Genomic DNA, 14,758 nt, shown 5'->3' with positions numbered 1-14,758 from the left:
GGAGAAGGTGCTGAAAACAGGGCTGAATCTGGGGCAGCAGAAAGGTTGCTAAACCTAGAGCAATGATACCATGAAAGAGTGCACAGAGCGGAAGCAGAGTGGCACTAGAATGTGCTGAACAGAGAGTGCAAGAGAGAGAGAGATATGGAGCAAATTATGCTGAATATACTGAACCAAAGCAGTCCCAAGCAAGAGACAGTGATAGTCTCATAAGTGAGGGAGCAAATAAGTACAAGACTCTATGAAAAATGAGAGGCCAGCACCCACTATTTATAGTGGGGAAGAGCTGGCCGACTGGAGCATAGAAACAGGCCGACTGGAGCTGTTGGACATGGCTCCCTAGAAAAATGCCAGAATGGCTGGGAAAAATCCCAGAAAAATACTAAAAAAGGGGTGGCCAGCCCACAAGCAAGGGCCATGCAAAAGGGGACCAAATGGGCACCATACAGAGCAGAAACTGGGGATGAAAGTGCTAACACCTCTCAGCAATGTCTAGGAGAATTTCTCAGTACCTCTAAAAATTAGGGGAATTTCTATCTGGAAATAAGCCCTCTCCTCAAGAGTGTTTGCTTGTCATTCTCCACACCTCATAATTGTGGCGTCCAACTCCTAGCCTGTGTGTGGAGGAGAAATTCATAGTGGCATTGACACATGTACCAGTAATACATGTGGAATGTAGGGAATTGAATCCTTTTCTTTAGTGTGGTTGGTAGGTTCAACTAGTTGAGAAATTCTTCCATGGAAGGGTTTCAATGCACTTTCTTGTGTGTGCCTACTTTGAACATACAAGCTTTTTGTAGCAGCAATTATTTTAATTGATTTTGCAAGAAGTGCAATTGATTTCTGGTCTATGCTGTTGTGAAGTCATGATTAATTGTTAATATTGATATGCAGGGTAAAAGCCTTTGGCAGTCTGTTTGGGTGATGCTATTGCACTGGCTACCTTTATTCAGTAGTACATCAATCATAGTAAGTAATTTTTATCTCCCATGATCGTACAAAGTGTATGAATTTTATGCTGACATGCAAGTTCATTGAGCTCATTGCTTCATGAAGGATTCTAGAAGAGCTGTAATGCATTGACTTAAACGTAAGGTCTGATAGGTCTATTGCTGGGAAAAAAATCTCTTCTCAGAGTTTGGGTTCTCCGTAAGCAATTTACATTGCCAAATAATATTTCTTATCAGCATGAAAGCTATCCCTTCATTTCTTGATTGTACAAAGTGTATGAATTTTATACTGACATGCAAGTTCATTGAGCTCATTGCTTCATGAAGGATTCTAGAAGAGCTGTAATGCATTGACTTAAACGTAAGGTCTGATAGGTCTATTGCTGGGAAAAAAATCTCTTCTCAGAGTTTGGGTTCTCCGTAAGCAATTTACATTGCCAAATAATATTTCTTATCAGCATGAAAGCTATCCCTTCATTTCTTGATCAAGCACACCACTAAAATGTGTGCCTCTAAAATATGTGTTCCAGAACACTCCTTGGGGAGGAAAAAAATTTGTGCCCCCAGGGTGAGGGATTTCTTTTTGTTGCATTGGTTTCCTTTGGGGAGCCTGGGCGCTCGGTGGTAGAAGTATCCAAGGGAATGCTGATTTTTGGGCCCCTGTTTGCCACAGTAGGTGCAGGCATGGGGATAGGGATGGTGGCAGAGAGAAGGGAGGTGTCCACCGAGAGTGTGGCATCGGACTTTGAAGGAGCTGGCGCAGGTTATAGGGGGGTGGATCTGACGGTGGGGCGCCTGAACCAGTTCGGGAACTTGGAGGCGGTGAGGCAAAATGTGAGAAGGGGGACTGAATCACTGTGAGAGGTTGCCGGGGTATGAGGGGGGCTGGATGTGAGGCAACAGATGTGACAGGAGAGGGAGGGGGGGGGGTGACGGAAACGGGGAGAGAAACGGAGGGCTTTGAGGAAGCTGGCGGATGGCCATGAGAATGTGGAGATGCCTGGTTTTTTGTGGTGGGTGTGGAAATGGTGGCATCTTCATAATGAAGTGAGGCAAAGTGAAAAAGGGCAGTTGAAACACACACAATAAAAGGCTTTGGTGGCATGAGAAGAAGTGTGGAAGGCAACTCACAGAAGAGGAAAAAGTAATGGAAGATGGCATACAGTTGCGCAGAGTGGTGGCTGAGAGTAGAGGAAGATTGGGCCAGCATAGAGATGGTAGCACTGCTCAGATTGGTTGCTGCCGTGATTAGGAACTTGTACGCTGGTGAGGTGCGCCTGATGGAGGTAGCCGGGGAGCAGAATTGCACACGCCAAAATAGACCACCTCCTCAGCTGAAGAATGTCCCCACAGTTGGGTTGGGGTCTCCAGTGAAAGTGCCATCAATTGAAACCCGAGGGACACGGGTGCGAAGAAATCGTATCATGGAGTGGGAGAAGGGGATGGGGGAGCGAGGAAGACTATCTGCCATAGTGTACGAGACAAGATCAATTGAATTGTGTACTTGGAGCAGAGAGGTGGCAGCAAGAGGCGTGCAGCCATGGGTTGCAAGAAGCACTGTAGGCAGCTCTAAAGAGAAACAGCATGGGAGGAGGGTGAAGAATTGATGCAGTGAGGAGTGGATGCCAACGGGAGGGGCAGGGAGGCGATAGTATAGGGGGTGTGATGACGAGGAGATGTGGCAACCAGGTGCACAAGGGGAGACGAGGTGTGGTGGCTATGGCGTTCAAGTCATTGGGCAGCCACGTTTGTAGGGGAGACAAGAGGCGATGGTGCCAGATGTGGTGGTAAAAAATAGGGGTGTGTGAAAGGATGGCAATGATGGGGAAGGGGATGTGGCATGATGGGTGAGAAGGGCAGGAAGAAGGTAAGTAGGCCAGTAAAACGGGGTAAGGTTATGGCAATAACACACCGAGATGTGGTGTGTCTGGCGATGATGTGTCAGCAAAGAGTAAGCAAGAGGGGGATGTGGGTGTGGTAAGGGGGCGATGGTGAGTAGTGCAGAAGGGGTGTGGGTAGGGCAACAAAAGGGGTCATGGGAGTGGTGCAGAAGGGGTGTGGATAGGGTTAACTGGCGATGGTGAGTAGTGTAGGAGGGTTGTTGGTAGGGCAGTAAAAGGGGCTATGGTGAGTAGTGCAGAAGGGGTGTGGGTAGGACAGTAAAAGGGGTGAAAGTGTGGTGGTCAAAAAGCAAGGGTGAGATGCACTGAGGCCATTGAGGGCACTTTGGTTTATGAGTCACAGTTCATTTGCAGGATTTGGCGTGATATCGTCCACGCCCTCATTGCCACCTGGGCCAGAATCCAAGGATCTTTGAGGGCTACGGAGAGAAAGCACGGCCAGTTTATGAGAGAGTCGGAATATGGCATCTTTTCAATGCTACTTATATGGACCCTTGTTTGGTTTGAAATCTCCCTTTTGTATATTTTTTCATGCTTAATTGAAGTCTCTTTTCCTGCGCGTGCGCGGGGCTGGGGATCAAGGGTGAGTAGGGTAGAAGGGGGCGAAAGTGTGCAAAGAGGCAAAGAGGGTGACCCATAAAGGCGAACTGCTTTAAGGGGCCAGCCCACTACTACGGAAGGTGGGTGACCATGGGGGTGACCACTTGTGGCTGAGAGGGCGACAATGAAGGTGGTGGCGATAAGTGGGTCACCAAGTTTTTTTTGGGTTTTTTTAAAAAAATTTAATTTTAAAAGTAAGGCGATGGCGGGTGTGAGGTGAAAAAAAGAAAGAAAAGCCTGCCTCTACAGCCCTTCCACCTCGCAAACTTGGAATAACACACACGAACGGGGGCACCACCAGCCACCGGCTGGAACAATTCTCTCACTTCACCACAGACAGCCAAAAACAAGGGCACCGTAGACCAAAGCAAACATCCAGCAATATATTCCAAATCACAATTTCATACAAGCTTCTCCCGACACAGAAGCCTTACTCACACAACTCACAAACAAAACACTCAGGCCTGTCAGCCGAGGATACACCACATCCCTGATCACCACGAAATCCACTTGCCTGCCTGCTGTACCAATCACACCAGAATGAACCCGGCCACTCTCGCTCCAGAAGGCGCCCACACCAGCTAACCCTCGAGTCCTCTGCAGCCCATCACTTCTGCATGTGTCGTCAGCAGCAGCTCGACCATCATCTCTCTCTCTCTCTCTCTCTCTCTCTCTCTGTGCTGATCCTCTGTCAGCTTCACAACAAACCCAGGCAGCTTATCTGCCCTGCTACCGGCCCACCACCAAGCAGCAACACTTCATCTCTCTGTGCTTCACTCGGCACCCTGCTCTCTGTCCATACTGTCCTGTCTCCTAGGCGGCCCACACCAGCCAACCTGTCACCAGCAGCTTATCTGCTCCCTTCGCTTTTTCTTGCAGCTGCCTTGCGCCAACCACAGCTGTGTTCACCTCTTCACACTGGAGGCCCCACCAGCCTCTCCAGCTGGAAACCACGCTACTGCTTGCAGACGACCACCTGTAACGCCACGCCCAAGCAAGGTGGCCCCTCTACTCTCTCAACTCTGAATCACCTCAAGGCCGGCCTCTATTCTCCACGGTCGCCAGCCCGACAACCCAGTTGCGCTCCACGCTTACCATCAAACGGCTGTCCGCTCCAGCCTGTCAGCTTCGAAGGAGCCCTCTATCAGGCCGCCACTTACGCCATCACACCCAAGGGCCTTCTCCACACCTTTTTCACGCCCGTCGGCTATTGACCAAAGCGGCTTTTCCTCTCAGCAGCCCGTGTTGTTTCCACAGTCGGCTTCCTCTGCTTCTTCAGTCGCTGTCAGCAGCCTGCTTCACACCACGACCACTTCTTCGTTTCTCTCCTCACCTTTGCTATCTGCAGCTGCGCTCTCTCAGCACTCAACAGCTGCCTTCTCGCTGCTCCACACCTGGGAGGCTACCACGCTCTTCACTAGCAGCGGCCACTCTCTACCCATGACTTCGCCTGCAGCTTCCACACACTGCAGACCTCAGCTGCGCTCCAGACTTGTCTACAGGCTCACCAGCCCGTCCACGCACACCTTACGCTGACGCTGTCAACCCGTCAGCCCACATCCACTTCTTCACATCACCACTCTCGACCAGCTACCTTGCGCCAACATAGCAGCGCCCTCACCAAGGTTTCATGCTGCCTGTACACGCTAGCCCACGTCCACTTCTTCACCTGGGAGGCTCCCACACTTCTGCGCTGACCAGCTGCGCTCCATAGCCCACTGGCTTCTCTAGCCCGTCAGCCTCTCCACAACAGCGTCTCCAGCTGCTACACGACGGCCACCACAGCTGCGCCTCCTCTGGCTTGAAACTGCAGCTCGCCTGGGAACCCCCGACTGTGGCTGCATACATTCTGTTCCACGCTCCTCTCTAAGCGTCTAAGGAGCCCCCAGCTCTTCTATACCTTCTCGAAGCGGTCCTCTATCACCTTCTAAACGTTGAGCTGGCGGCCTTCTCTCTTTCCATGTGGTTATTTTAAATTGGCCATATTACATTATTTTTTATTTTTTTCAAAAAGCCTCAAAGCCACAAGTAACGGCCACCATCCAAACCTTAATAACTTGCTTCTCAAGTTCAAGTGCAACACCACGACTCTCCAATATTATGCAACATCTGCCCACAATCTCGAATCATCAACATCAACTTACCAAACCCGACAATTTCCAGTCGGTGCCCTCTTTTTAGTAACCATCCGCACACCACACAGTTGCACTAAAACTTCAGATCTCCCGCGTCTGCTCCGGAAAACAAAACACGTGCATATTCCAGCTTTCTGCCAAACCACTCGGCCTGTACACTTGCCAGGGCATTCAGGGCAAATTTTATTCACACACCACACGCACCATATGTACACTGACCAAAAAAACCTTTCAGATTTTAGCCTGACAGCGGGGAAGGCGGAGTGGCACTGGGTGGGGAGGCACATGCCAGATTGGTACAATTTGACCCTAGAACCATTGTCTAGTGGTAGGGGTTGCCCGTCCAAAGAGTGGAGTTGCACGGCACCATGAAGCAGGATCTCCTGGACCTTCCCATGCTTGAACCAATTTTGTTGCCCGTTTTTCAATTAATGGGCCTGGTACACCAAAACCAAATCGCCCACGCAGAATTGGGGTTTGCGTAGGTGGTGATCATGCCAAGCCTTGTGTCTGTTTTGCTCTGCCTCAAAGGCTTGGTTGGCCCTTGCCTGGGTTTAATCCAGGATGGCCAATCAGAGTACTGGGACAGCGTGAGAAGTTGTGGCATCCTCTGGACGGTGAGTACCCACTCAGAAGGAGCTGCTGTGAAACTTGAAGGGCATGATGGCCTCCAAGCCATACGCGAAGTGGAAGGGGCTGTGCTGGGTGGTGGCCTTGAAAGCGGTGCAGTATGCCCACAGGGTGCCCCACAATGCCTCCTGCTAGTGGTGGTGGTGTCATCTTCTTTATTAAGTGACAGAACACTTTATTGGTGCTCTCCACCTGACCATTTGCATGTGGATAAAAGGCACATGACTTTTGGTACAAAATCTGGTTGGTGATGATTTCCTTGACAAAGTGGGAGCCTGATCACTGGTGATTCCACTGTAGGCCTTGTTGGAGGAGTGTGCCGGTGACATGTCCCTGATAGTGCTCGTGCCCTTGGGTCCTGCATGGGCATCCTCCACCAAGCGTGGTACTTCATGGGGGCTGCACACAGCAGCATAAGACACCATCATGCCCAGCTTGGTAAAGTTTACCGGCCACTAGCTGAAATGGGCGGCTTTTCACCAGGAGACCGCGTTTCACCTTGGAATTAGCACCGGTTGGGTACTGGCCTGTAGACAGCAAAGCAAGAACATCCCCATACCAATAGGGGGCAGCATCCACTTTAAAAATTACACTATCAAGAAGGTCATCGTCAATACTTGTGGCCGTTTCACCTTTGTCGATGCGGGAGAGATGGTCGGCCATCAGATGATGTTTGCCTAGGTGGAGGAGAATTGTAACATTGGAATCCTGGAATAGCAGAGCAGCAGCCACCTCTAGACTTGTCCAGCCACTTGTGGTTTGTTGAGTGTCATGTGCACAGAGTGTTATCTACCGTGTGCAACACGCACACAAGACTAGCTTCGAGGCTTGTGGAAGCTTGGAGCTAGGCAGGCTGATTGGCGAGTTGGGATAGACTGACGGGCAGGCACCCAATTATGGCGGGCGGGTGCCCAAGTGTGGACGCCTGGAGACCGGCCAAGAGCCTATAAAAGGGTGGCCAAGGTTAGTCAGTTGTTCATAGTGTCTCGCGAGTCTTTGCGAGAGCTTTACGGTCAGGAGCCTGGATCTAGTGTAGACGTGCACCTGCCTCATGCAACCGAGGCCGGCAGCAGTCTCGAGGCCCGCGAGGGTAGCTTCATGGCGGTATGGGACGTCATGGAGTAGAGATTTGGTCGGTGCGTCTTGCTAGTTAGCTCAGCTCATGGCTCGGTGGGAACAGCCAAGACTTGTGGGTTTTGCCCACGGCTATCATGGTTGGGTGGTGAGAGTAAGGCCTGCGCCCCCTTCACGTTGTTTGGCTTTGTTTTGCAGGTTTTGAGTCGTGTTTCAGGATTGCTCTACTACTCCAACGACATCTGTCACCTACTTGTTCTCGTACCTCTCACCTACTCCAACGGCATCTGTCAGTGACCACTTTTAGCACCTGGCTCATGATAGCCCAAGGGGCCACTCCCATTGTATATAGAGAGTATGTTGTACCGAGAGAGGATCCCCAATGCAATACATGGTCTTGTGGTGTCCGAACTTTTGCCTACTTCCATCTTGTGTTGCATGCATGTCATTGAGGTAGCTCTTGTGTGGTGTTCCATTCTCGAGTCTGTGTGACCGCGTAGTGGAGTGGGACCATCTCCCTAGCCTGTGCCAACTCTTGAGGGTATACTGCCCTAGAGAGGACCCTAGTGATTTAGTGTGCCTGCACGACGGGCATCCTAGTCTGCTACAGGTATACTAAAAATCTGGCGATTCTGCTTGGGAACTCATGTGAGTCAGGAGTTCCCAAAATTTTGAGTCTGTCATAGTTCATCATCTCTTCATGCCCAATACACGTTCACGGAGTTCTCCTTCCATCAGCCCCATCAAGAGTCCCCTCTCTGTCAAGTGCTACAGCCGCAAGCGGCGAGTCCACTTTGTGCCTCCAAAAAGTGCTCCTGCTCCTCTCCCTCTATCCATGGCTTCCATGAATCAAGGTCACCCCGGAAACAACCCTCTGGTTCGAGAACCCTTGTTAGTGGTGTTGGGCCGGATTAACATCAAGTTTCCCATGTTCAAGGGTTCCACCTCGGAAGATGGGGATGACCATGTGCGGCGCTTCATCTCTCTGTGCAAAAACCGTGGTGTGGGCATGAGCCCGCTGGGTCCACCATGAAATGGCTTCACCTAATTTGGTGCGGGCTCATCTAATTTGGTGTGGGCATGCGCCCACTGGGTCCACCATAAAATGGCTTCACCTTTGAAATACCGACTAGCCAAGATCACTCTGTCAGTATCAGTTTTTCTCACAACAGCAAAATAAGCTTCAAATTGATGCAACCAGGAATAAAGTGGGGTCGAGTTTACCATTATACTTACTGAAGTTTGTCCTCTCGGAAGGATGACTCGAGGAAGAAGTTGGTGTTGCTCTTGCATCTAACACCACAAGAAATCTTTCGTTCACCACGCATTGCTTGGCGTCTTCTTGTGAAGTAGCAAGGGATGCTGCCGCACGGTCGTCCATCAATTCTTCCATCAATCGAATCTCATCTGCAACTCGAATGTCGAACTTGGCTATGGTAGTAACCCTTCATAAGGGTTATCCGGAAGAGGATTTGCTATTGGGATGTGGGAAAGAGAAGGAGAGAGAAAGAAAGAAAGATATATTAAGCGTCTGCTAAAGACCCAATGGGCCTATGAGACCAAAGTGATACAATAATGTCCATGGCATATCTCATCATGGAATGGAAAAAAAATAGAAATAAAACATAAACATAGCTATCTCACTGGGGTGATACAAAATTGTCCATGGAAACTCATCATGGAATACTAAGAACATAGAAACATGAGAGCAACATCAGCTCTGAGTAGATGGTATACCACTCTCCAAAATATCAAGCATGGGATAATGAGTATGGCCGAGAGGTCTCCCTCAGCTATGTCACGCGGAAAGGTAGCTCGATGGCGGTGGAGCATGTCTTGGATTTGGAGCCGATGAGGTGATTGCGGCCGACGGGGGGGGGACCGAGGTCGTCGGGCACGCTAGAGGGCAACGGCTCGGTCCGTGGTAACTCCTCTCGGGCGAGATAGGTCCAGAGCAGCTCGTGGAGGGTCCACAAGATCCACTGTCGGTGTCCTCCACCTCCTTGGTCCGGAAGAAACTGGTGATGGTTCGCTGGCAAGGGAGGGGGCGGGTTGGCTGGGGCTGAAGGTCTCTTAAGAAGGTGTCCCTGTGTCTATGGAGCTGCAGCAGGAAGAGGCCTAGGCAACGCTGGTCCTGGAAATCAATGATCCTGGAGAGTGGACCGAATCCCTCACGAAATAGACAGTGAAACCTCCCGCGGATCTCATAGTATATTGGGCAGCGGCATATGTAATGCTCCTCCATCTCAACCTCTGTGTGGCATAGTCGACAGATCCTCTCCTCTCTGGGTCTCCGTATGAGCTTCTCGGCTCTAAAGATGCGCTCAGCTCTACTTGTCTCCGCTCGGAGAGGCGGTGGGATGAAACCCATATCTGGCCAATCGCAATCCGCATGGCATGGGACATGTGAACACTCAAGTAGCCCGGCTGTTGGATGAATCCATCCTCAGTGAGTGTGAGGAAGTGATCTCTGTAGAAGTGCATCTTCGTGGGGAGCTCCAGAGGTGTGATCCATGTGCAATGTGTGTAGAGGCTGAGAGGAGAAGACGGAGAAAAAGAGGCTGGAATGCAGGTTCTCTCTTCCAGGGCCAAGATTTGTGCCTTTTGCTCTTCCAATTTGGTGCTCTGGTCTGTGATTGCTCGCATCATCATCTGGAACATGTCGTGCACACTCATGTTTGCTGCCCTCGAAGGACTGCCTGGTGCTCCTTGTTCCGAAGTTCTTTGTTCTCTCTCTTCATCGAAGCTTGCCATAGTGGGAATATGCACTTCCTTTCTAGAATGCAATAAAACCATCCACTATGCGTGTGGGAGACTTTTTGGAGGCTTCCGGAAGCTAAAAACCAACTGTCCTTCTAGGGACAGGAGTCACAAAAAGGGGTGGTCCTCCGGAGTCTAGAAACCAACCACACAAGCGAAAAAGAAATTTCTTTCTTTTTTTCTGGTTTTTCTAGTTGAGTCTTCACACTTGAAGAAGGCTCTGGTACCAATGTAACATGCGGAAGCTTAGTGGATAGAATCCGTAACTTCAATGTTCAGAATTCAGCAATCTTTCGCGATGAAGATAACACACAACATAGAGAGATGTGCAGAAATAAAGAGAGAGAGAGAGAGATGGAGTTGGACATAGTTTTGGGTCCCGATTACCCTCTGTAGGGCCCCACCACGAGTGGTACAGTTGCTTTATTAGAATGATGTACGATAACACAAATCTGTAGATCTGATGATCTGATCTTGACCTGCACTCTTCACCTTGGCTGTAGCACTCCCCTTGGCTGTCCTGGCCCTTGGAATACAACCACCCTTTGTGAATTATGAGATGAATGAATGGATTCTATGCTTGGCTATCTATAGCCCCTTCTAGGCTGGTCTGCTGGTTCATGCATGAGTCGGCCTGTTATTTTTCCTACATGACTTGGTTCTGCCCTTTTTAACCATGCGCCTTCACACTTGTTTGCTGGCCGCCGTGCGCATCTGTCCCGGCCTGTGCTAGCTGCTGGGCAGCCCATATGCCCTGGCCGCCTGGCTGGGCTGGCCTCTAAGGCAGGTCGGCTCGCTGGCCAAGCCTCCAAAGCTGGCCGACAGGCTGCCAAAAGCCCCTCCTTGGGCTGGCCGACAGGGCCACAACCATCCCTTGGCTGGTAGCCATTGGCCACAGGTTCCTTGGGCCCTTGGGGTGGCCTAAGGCCTACTTCTTGCCCATTCAAGGGATGCAACACCTTTTCCCGGGGTAACCCAAAGGGCTAGCCTCTTTTTCCACGTGCAACCTACATTCTTCCTATACAGATCTAGCAAACCAAACACTCAGAACACACCTGATATCATTCCAGAGGAAGACCACAGTGCGGACTGGCACTGCTTCATGTGCACGACAAGGCACACCTGACCTTGGATGCTTAGAATGGAACCTTGGTTGACTCATCCCGGATTGGGGCTCACATGGGACTAGTTTCCACTCCAGGTCCTACACTTGCTGTTCAGATATGTCCATGTGGCATGCAAGTGCGGGATGCACGTGTGACAGTGCTCCCCTTCACCTTACTTCCGTAGCATCATTCTCTTCCTTGTGCTGCCCGTGCCCCATAGTCACATGGGACGCGGAACGGGGACGGGGAACGGGGACGGAAAAGGTTGAGAATGGCCATTCCCTGTGACTGTAGAGTGACATGGGACGGAAATGGGAATGGGAAGATGCTACCATCCCCAACATTCCCGAGTCTGAAAATGTCCATTCCCTATGACTATGCCGTGCCCTCCGCATTGTGCGCAAGTTTGATTGTATCTTCATGGATGCCAGGATCCGCTCTGAGTACCTCACCGACTCCTCCTTTCTTCTCTACCAGGAGTGGGATATATTATGTGGTGAGCTGAGGAAGCTCAGCTCCGTTTAGAGGTGCTTGCCGAATTCCGGCTGGAGTTGCAACAGACAGAGGTGACCTTTGCCCAGCTCTGCGATGAGGTGGCCACACTTTGGAGTGCTTCATTTGCTTCCTTGCCAATACAGAGGCTGACCTCGCTTCCACCAGGGTGTGACTTGCTGCAGCTGGGGCCTAATTGACAGAGCTTCCCACCCTTCGTGAGCAGGTGGCACAGCTGATGACTCTTGCGAGACCTTACAATTTGCTCTTGGTGGACTGGGCATTCCTCTTCAGACTTCTGCCTCGCCAACCCACAGTCAGAGTGCCCCTTCTCAGGGTTTTCCATCTGCACCTAGTGGTGTTGGCGAGCCTTTGAATCGGCACAATGGTGTGCATCGTCCACTCCGCAGGCAAACCCTCTGCTAGTGCCCTGTTAAACAGGTGTGCAAGAAAAGGAGCTAAAGAATCTACTGCATATATGAGATGCTCACCCTGCAGGCCCATATGGTCGGCGGCCCGTCCATGCTGTAGGCGACGGATAGCTTCCTGTACCATCGAGTGGGTAAAGAAGCTAGCTGTGGTAGGTCGAGGCTCCTGTGGCTGAGGTATAGGTGGCTGCTCTGGGGCATGGTATAGACCCTCTGCATATGTGTGCCATGTCTGTGGGTCTGCAATAGGTGTCGGGGTCCGGGGCTCTCTGAAGTGCCGCCATGAGACAGGGCTATCTCTACTCATGATTTTTTCATTTGATCCCATTTGTATATATGCCATGGATTAGTGCATGTTCTCTTGTATTTTGGATATTAAGGTTCGAGAGTACATTCTCATGGTGGCCCGTGGTGTTTACATTCTCATGGTGGTCTGTGGTGGCCACTTCTTCATTCTTCTTCATCACAAATGCTTTCTATGATGACCTTCTCTGGCACCTTCTTCTCCCTGGTGATTCATGGAGGATGATGAATCGATAAGTGGTAGGCGAGCTGTAGCCACCCTGCTGCCCATGAGTGCGGGAGGCCAAAAGTACTTGGTGGCCAGTGCGGCCGGCCAAAAGGACATGTACTTGGTAGTTGGTGTGGCTGGCCAAATAACTTTTACCAGCCATAAAGTCGTGGTCACCTACCAGTCGTGGCATCTTGGACTGCCCTGCACATCTCCCCTGGCATCTTGGACTTAGTTCACCACTTCAACATCTACATTGACCCTGCACTCATTTAGCATTAGACACCGCTCCACCGATGGCAGTACTTGGGGTTTAGGTGGGTCACCGCCAAAGGCCATGTACAAAATACTGCACCCTGGACTGACCAGAGCAGATTCATTGCATCTTCTTCATACTGTTCACTAAGCAATGTTAAAGTTTAATTGAGTACCTTGGGCCGGTCTAACTCTTGCGTCTCTTCCATTGGTATACTTTGTGATGTTCGTTAAATGGTAAACTTCAAGTGCTGTCTCTCTCTTGATTGTCGTATGCGTGTGTAATGGAGCTGGGCAGAGAAGCCACACGTCTCCTTAGGTGTGTGACAACTCCTGAGGGTATACTACCCTAGAGTGAACCCTACTGTCACCTCTTAGTGTGCTGGTACCGGGCAATCAAGTCTGCTACAACTCCCCAGCTGAAAACTGCTGATCCTGGCAGCTTGATTGTTTAAATGTTTTAACACTCCATGAAAAGACCTCTGCACAAACAATTTTGGGACAGCATATGGAGGGATGCATTCACTCTCTATTCACCCATGGTTTTGTAGGTCCTTATGGTCTTTTGGCTTATACTAGTATAATTTCTTCCGTTGCTTCTCTCTTGTGGACATGGCTATGGAGTCTACCTGCGAAACTGAATCAAGGCATGCACAGGAGTCTCCTTTTTGCAAAAAAAGAAGTCTCTTTTTTGCAATAGGAGAAAAAAGAAATAATGCATTTGCTCCCCCTTTTGATATTATATAACACTCAATGGTCTTCACAATTTCTTTGGGTGCCCTTCAATTATGCGCATAGACAGGGCTTACACTTCTGCAGCTTGGACTTTCATTTGATTTACTGATATAGTGTGGGCTCAAAGCATTAGAGTGCGTTAAATGTAGACAAAGGGCATTTTCATTAACTCATATTGCCTCATATTAGCATGTGAGGAACTAATCAATTATGCCATCTACTACACATTTTGCCTTTAAAACATCTGATATTTGTTCTTAATGACGTTGACTGTTTGAGATTGTTGCCATGTGCTGCAGGTTGAGGAGTCTTTTAAGCTTCTAGCTTATCTTTTGGTGCAGGTTAGTGAAGAAAGATCAGCAGCACCCATTTAGAGTGCTCCACCTGTAATGCTTATTTACAATTAAGTCGTACACTTGAAGATCAATTTTAGATGTGCTAAATCTTTTCTTTCATAACTTGTATATAGAGCCTCCTACCAGTTTACTCTGTGCCTCAAGACTTCTGGAATCTCAAACCCTTCACTGAAACGCCTTCTGGGTAAGGTGGTGTGGCGCTCACACCATGAAATCTCATAATATTCAATCTATATTTTTTGATCATCTTTTGGAAGCTTAAAAGTGTTCTCTCTTTTGTGTGGTGTAGGAGTGTGCTTTTCTTTATGGCATCGTTCTTCTCAAGTTCAGCCGAGCAGGTGTTGGCCTCAAAAGTTAGAATTTTGATTTTCTTTTGGGTGGGCAGTAGAGTCTCGAGCTGATGCTGGATGAAAAGCTTTGTGAGCATCTGGACTGACTTTATTGTAAACATCACAAGTCACATTGTTGCCATATTTACAGGTTGCTGTCTGTGAGGACCTAGATTTGTGGAAAAAGTTATTGAACTGGGCAGTGTTATCCATAGATAAACAGGTGGGCTACATTCTTTTGTTTGCAGGGTTTTTTCATAGGTAATATAAGGAGTGTAAAGACAGTTCTGTGCACTATTAAAAAAACATGCCACATAACTCATTGAAAGTTAAATTGCAACAAGATTGCAAGTGAAGCCTTAGATGGAGCATCGGATATAGAATGAATCTGTAAACGAATTTACAGTGGGTGATCCATGCTTAAAGCTTAAGCTTGGCAACATTCTCTATAGTAATTTGCTTACTTTTATCTGTAGTGCTGGTAAGCTGTTTTAAA

At 49.4% G+C, this 14,758-nt stretch overlaps 1 protein-coding gene across 7 annotated transcripts in view; it reads left to right on the top strand.

The window, feature by feature from the left end:
- ATM (Serine/Threonine-kinase ATM-like protein) overlaps positions 1-14,758 on the top strand; it is a 317,444-nt gene that overhangs the window by 41,927 nt on the left and 260,759 nt on the right. For all 7 annotated transcript variants that reach the window (XR_015261774.1, XM_086772522.1, XM_086772521.1 and 4 more), the window contains exons 13-17: positions 895-969; positions 13,877-13,918; positions 14,047-14,117; positions 14,223-14,271; positions 14,414-14,485. Coding sequence is in view for 6 of the 7 variants with exons in the window: in XM_086772522.1 (XP_086628648.1) it covers positions 895-969; positions 13,877-13,918; positions 14,047-14,117; positions 14,223-14,271; positions 14,414-14,485 (309 nt within the window). In the remaining variant the exon portion in view is untranslated. The remainder of the gene's footprint in view (positions 1-894; positions 970-13,876; positions 13,919-14,046; positions 14,118-14,222; positions 14,272-14,413; positions 14,486-14,758) is intronic.

The sequence above is a fragment of the Cibotium barometz genome, chromosome 32 (assembly GCF_041138505.1).
Source record: "Cibotium barometz isolate CiBa-2024 chromosome 32, ASM4113850v1, whole genome shotgun sequence".
NCBI classification, from domain to species: domain Eukaryota; kingdom Viridiplantae; phylum Streptophyta; class Polypodiopsida; order Cyatheales; family Cibotiaceae; genus Cibotium; species Cibotium barometz.
Note: the sequence above shows the minus strand (reverse complement) of the source record. Positions and strands in the feature narration are given on the sequence as shown.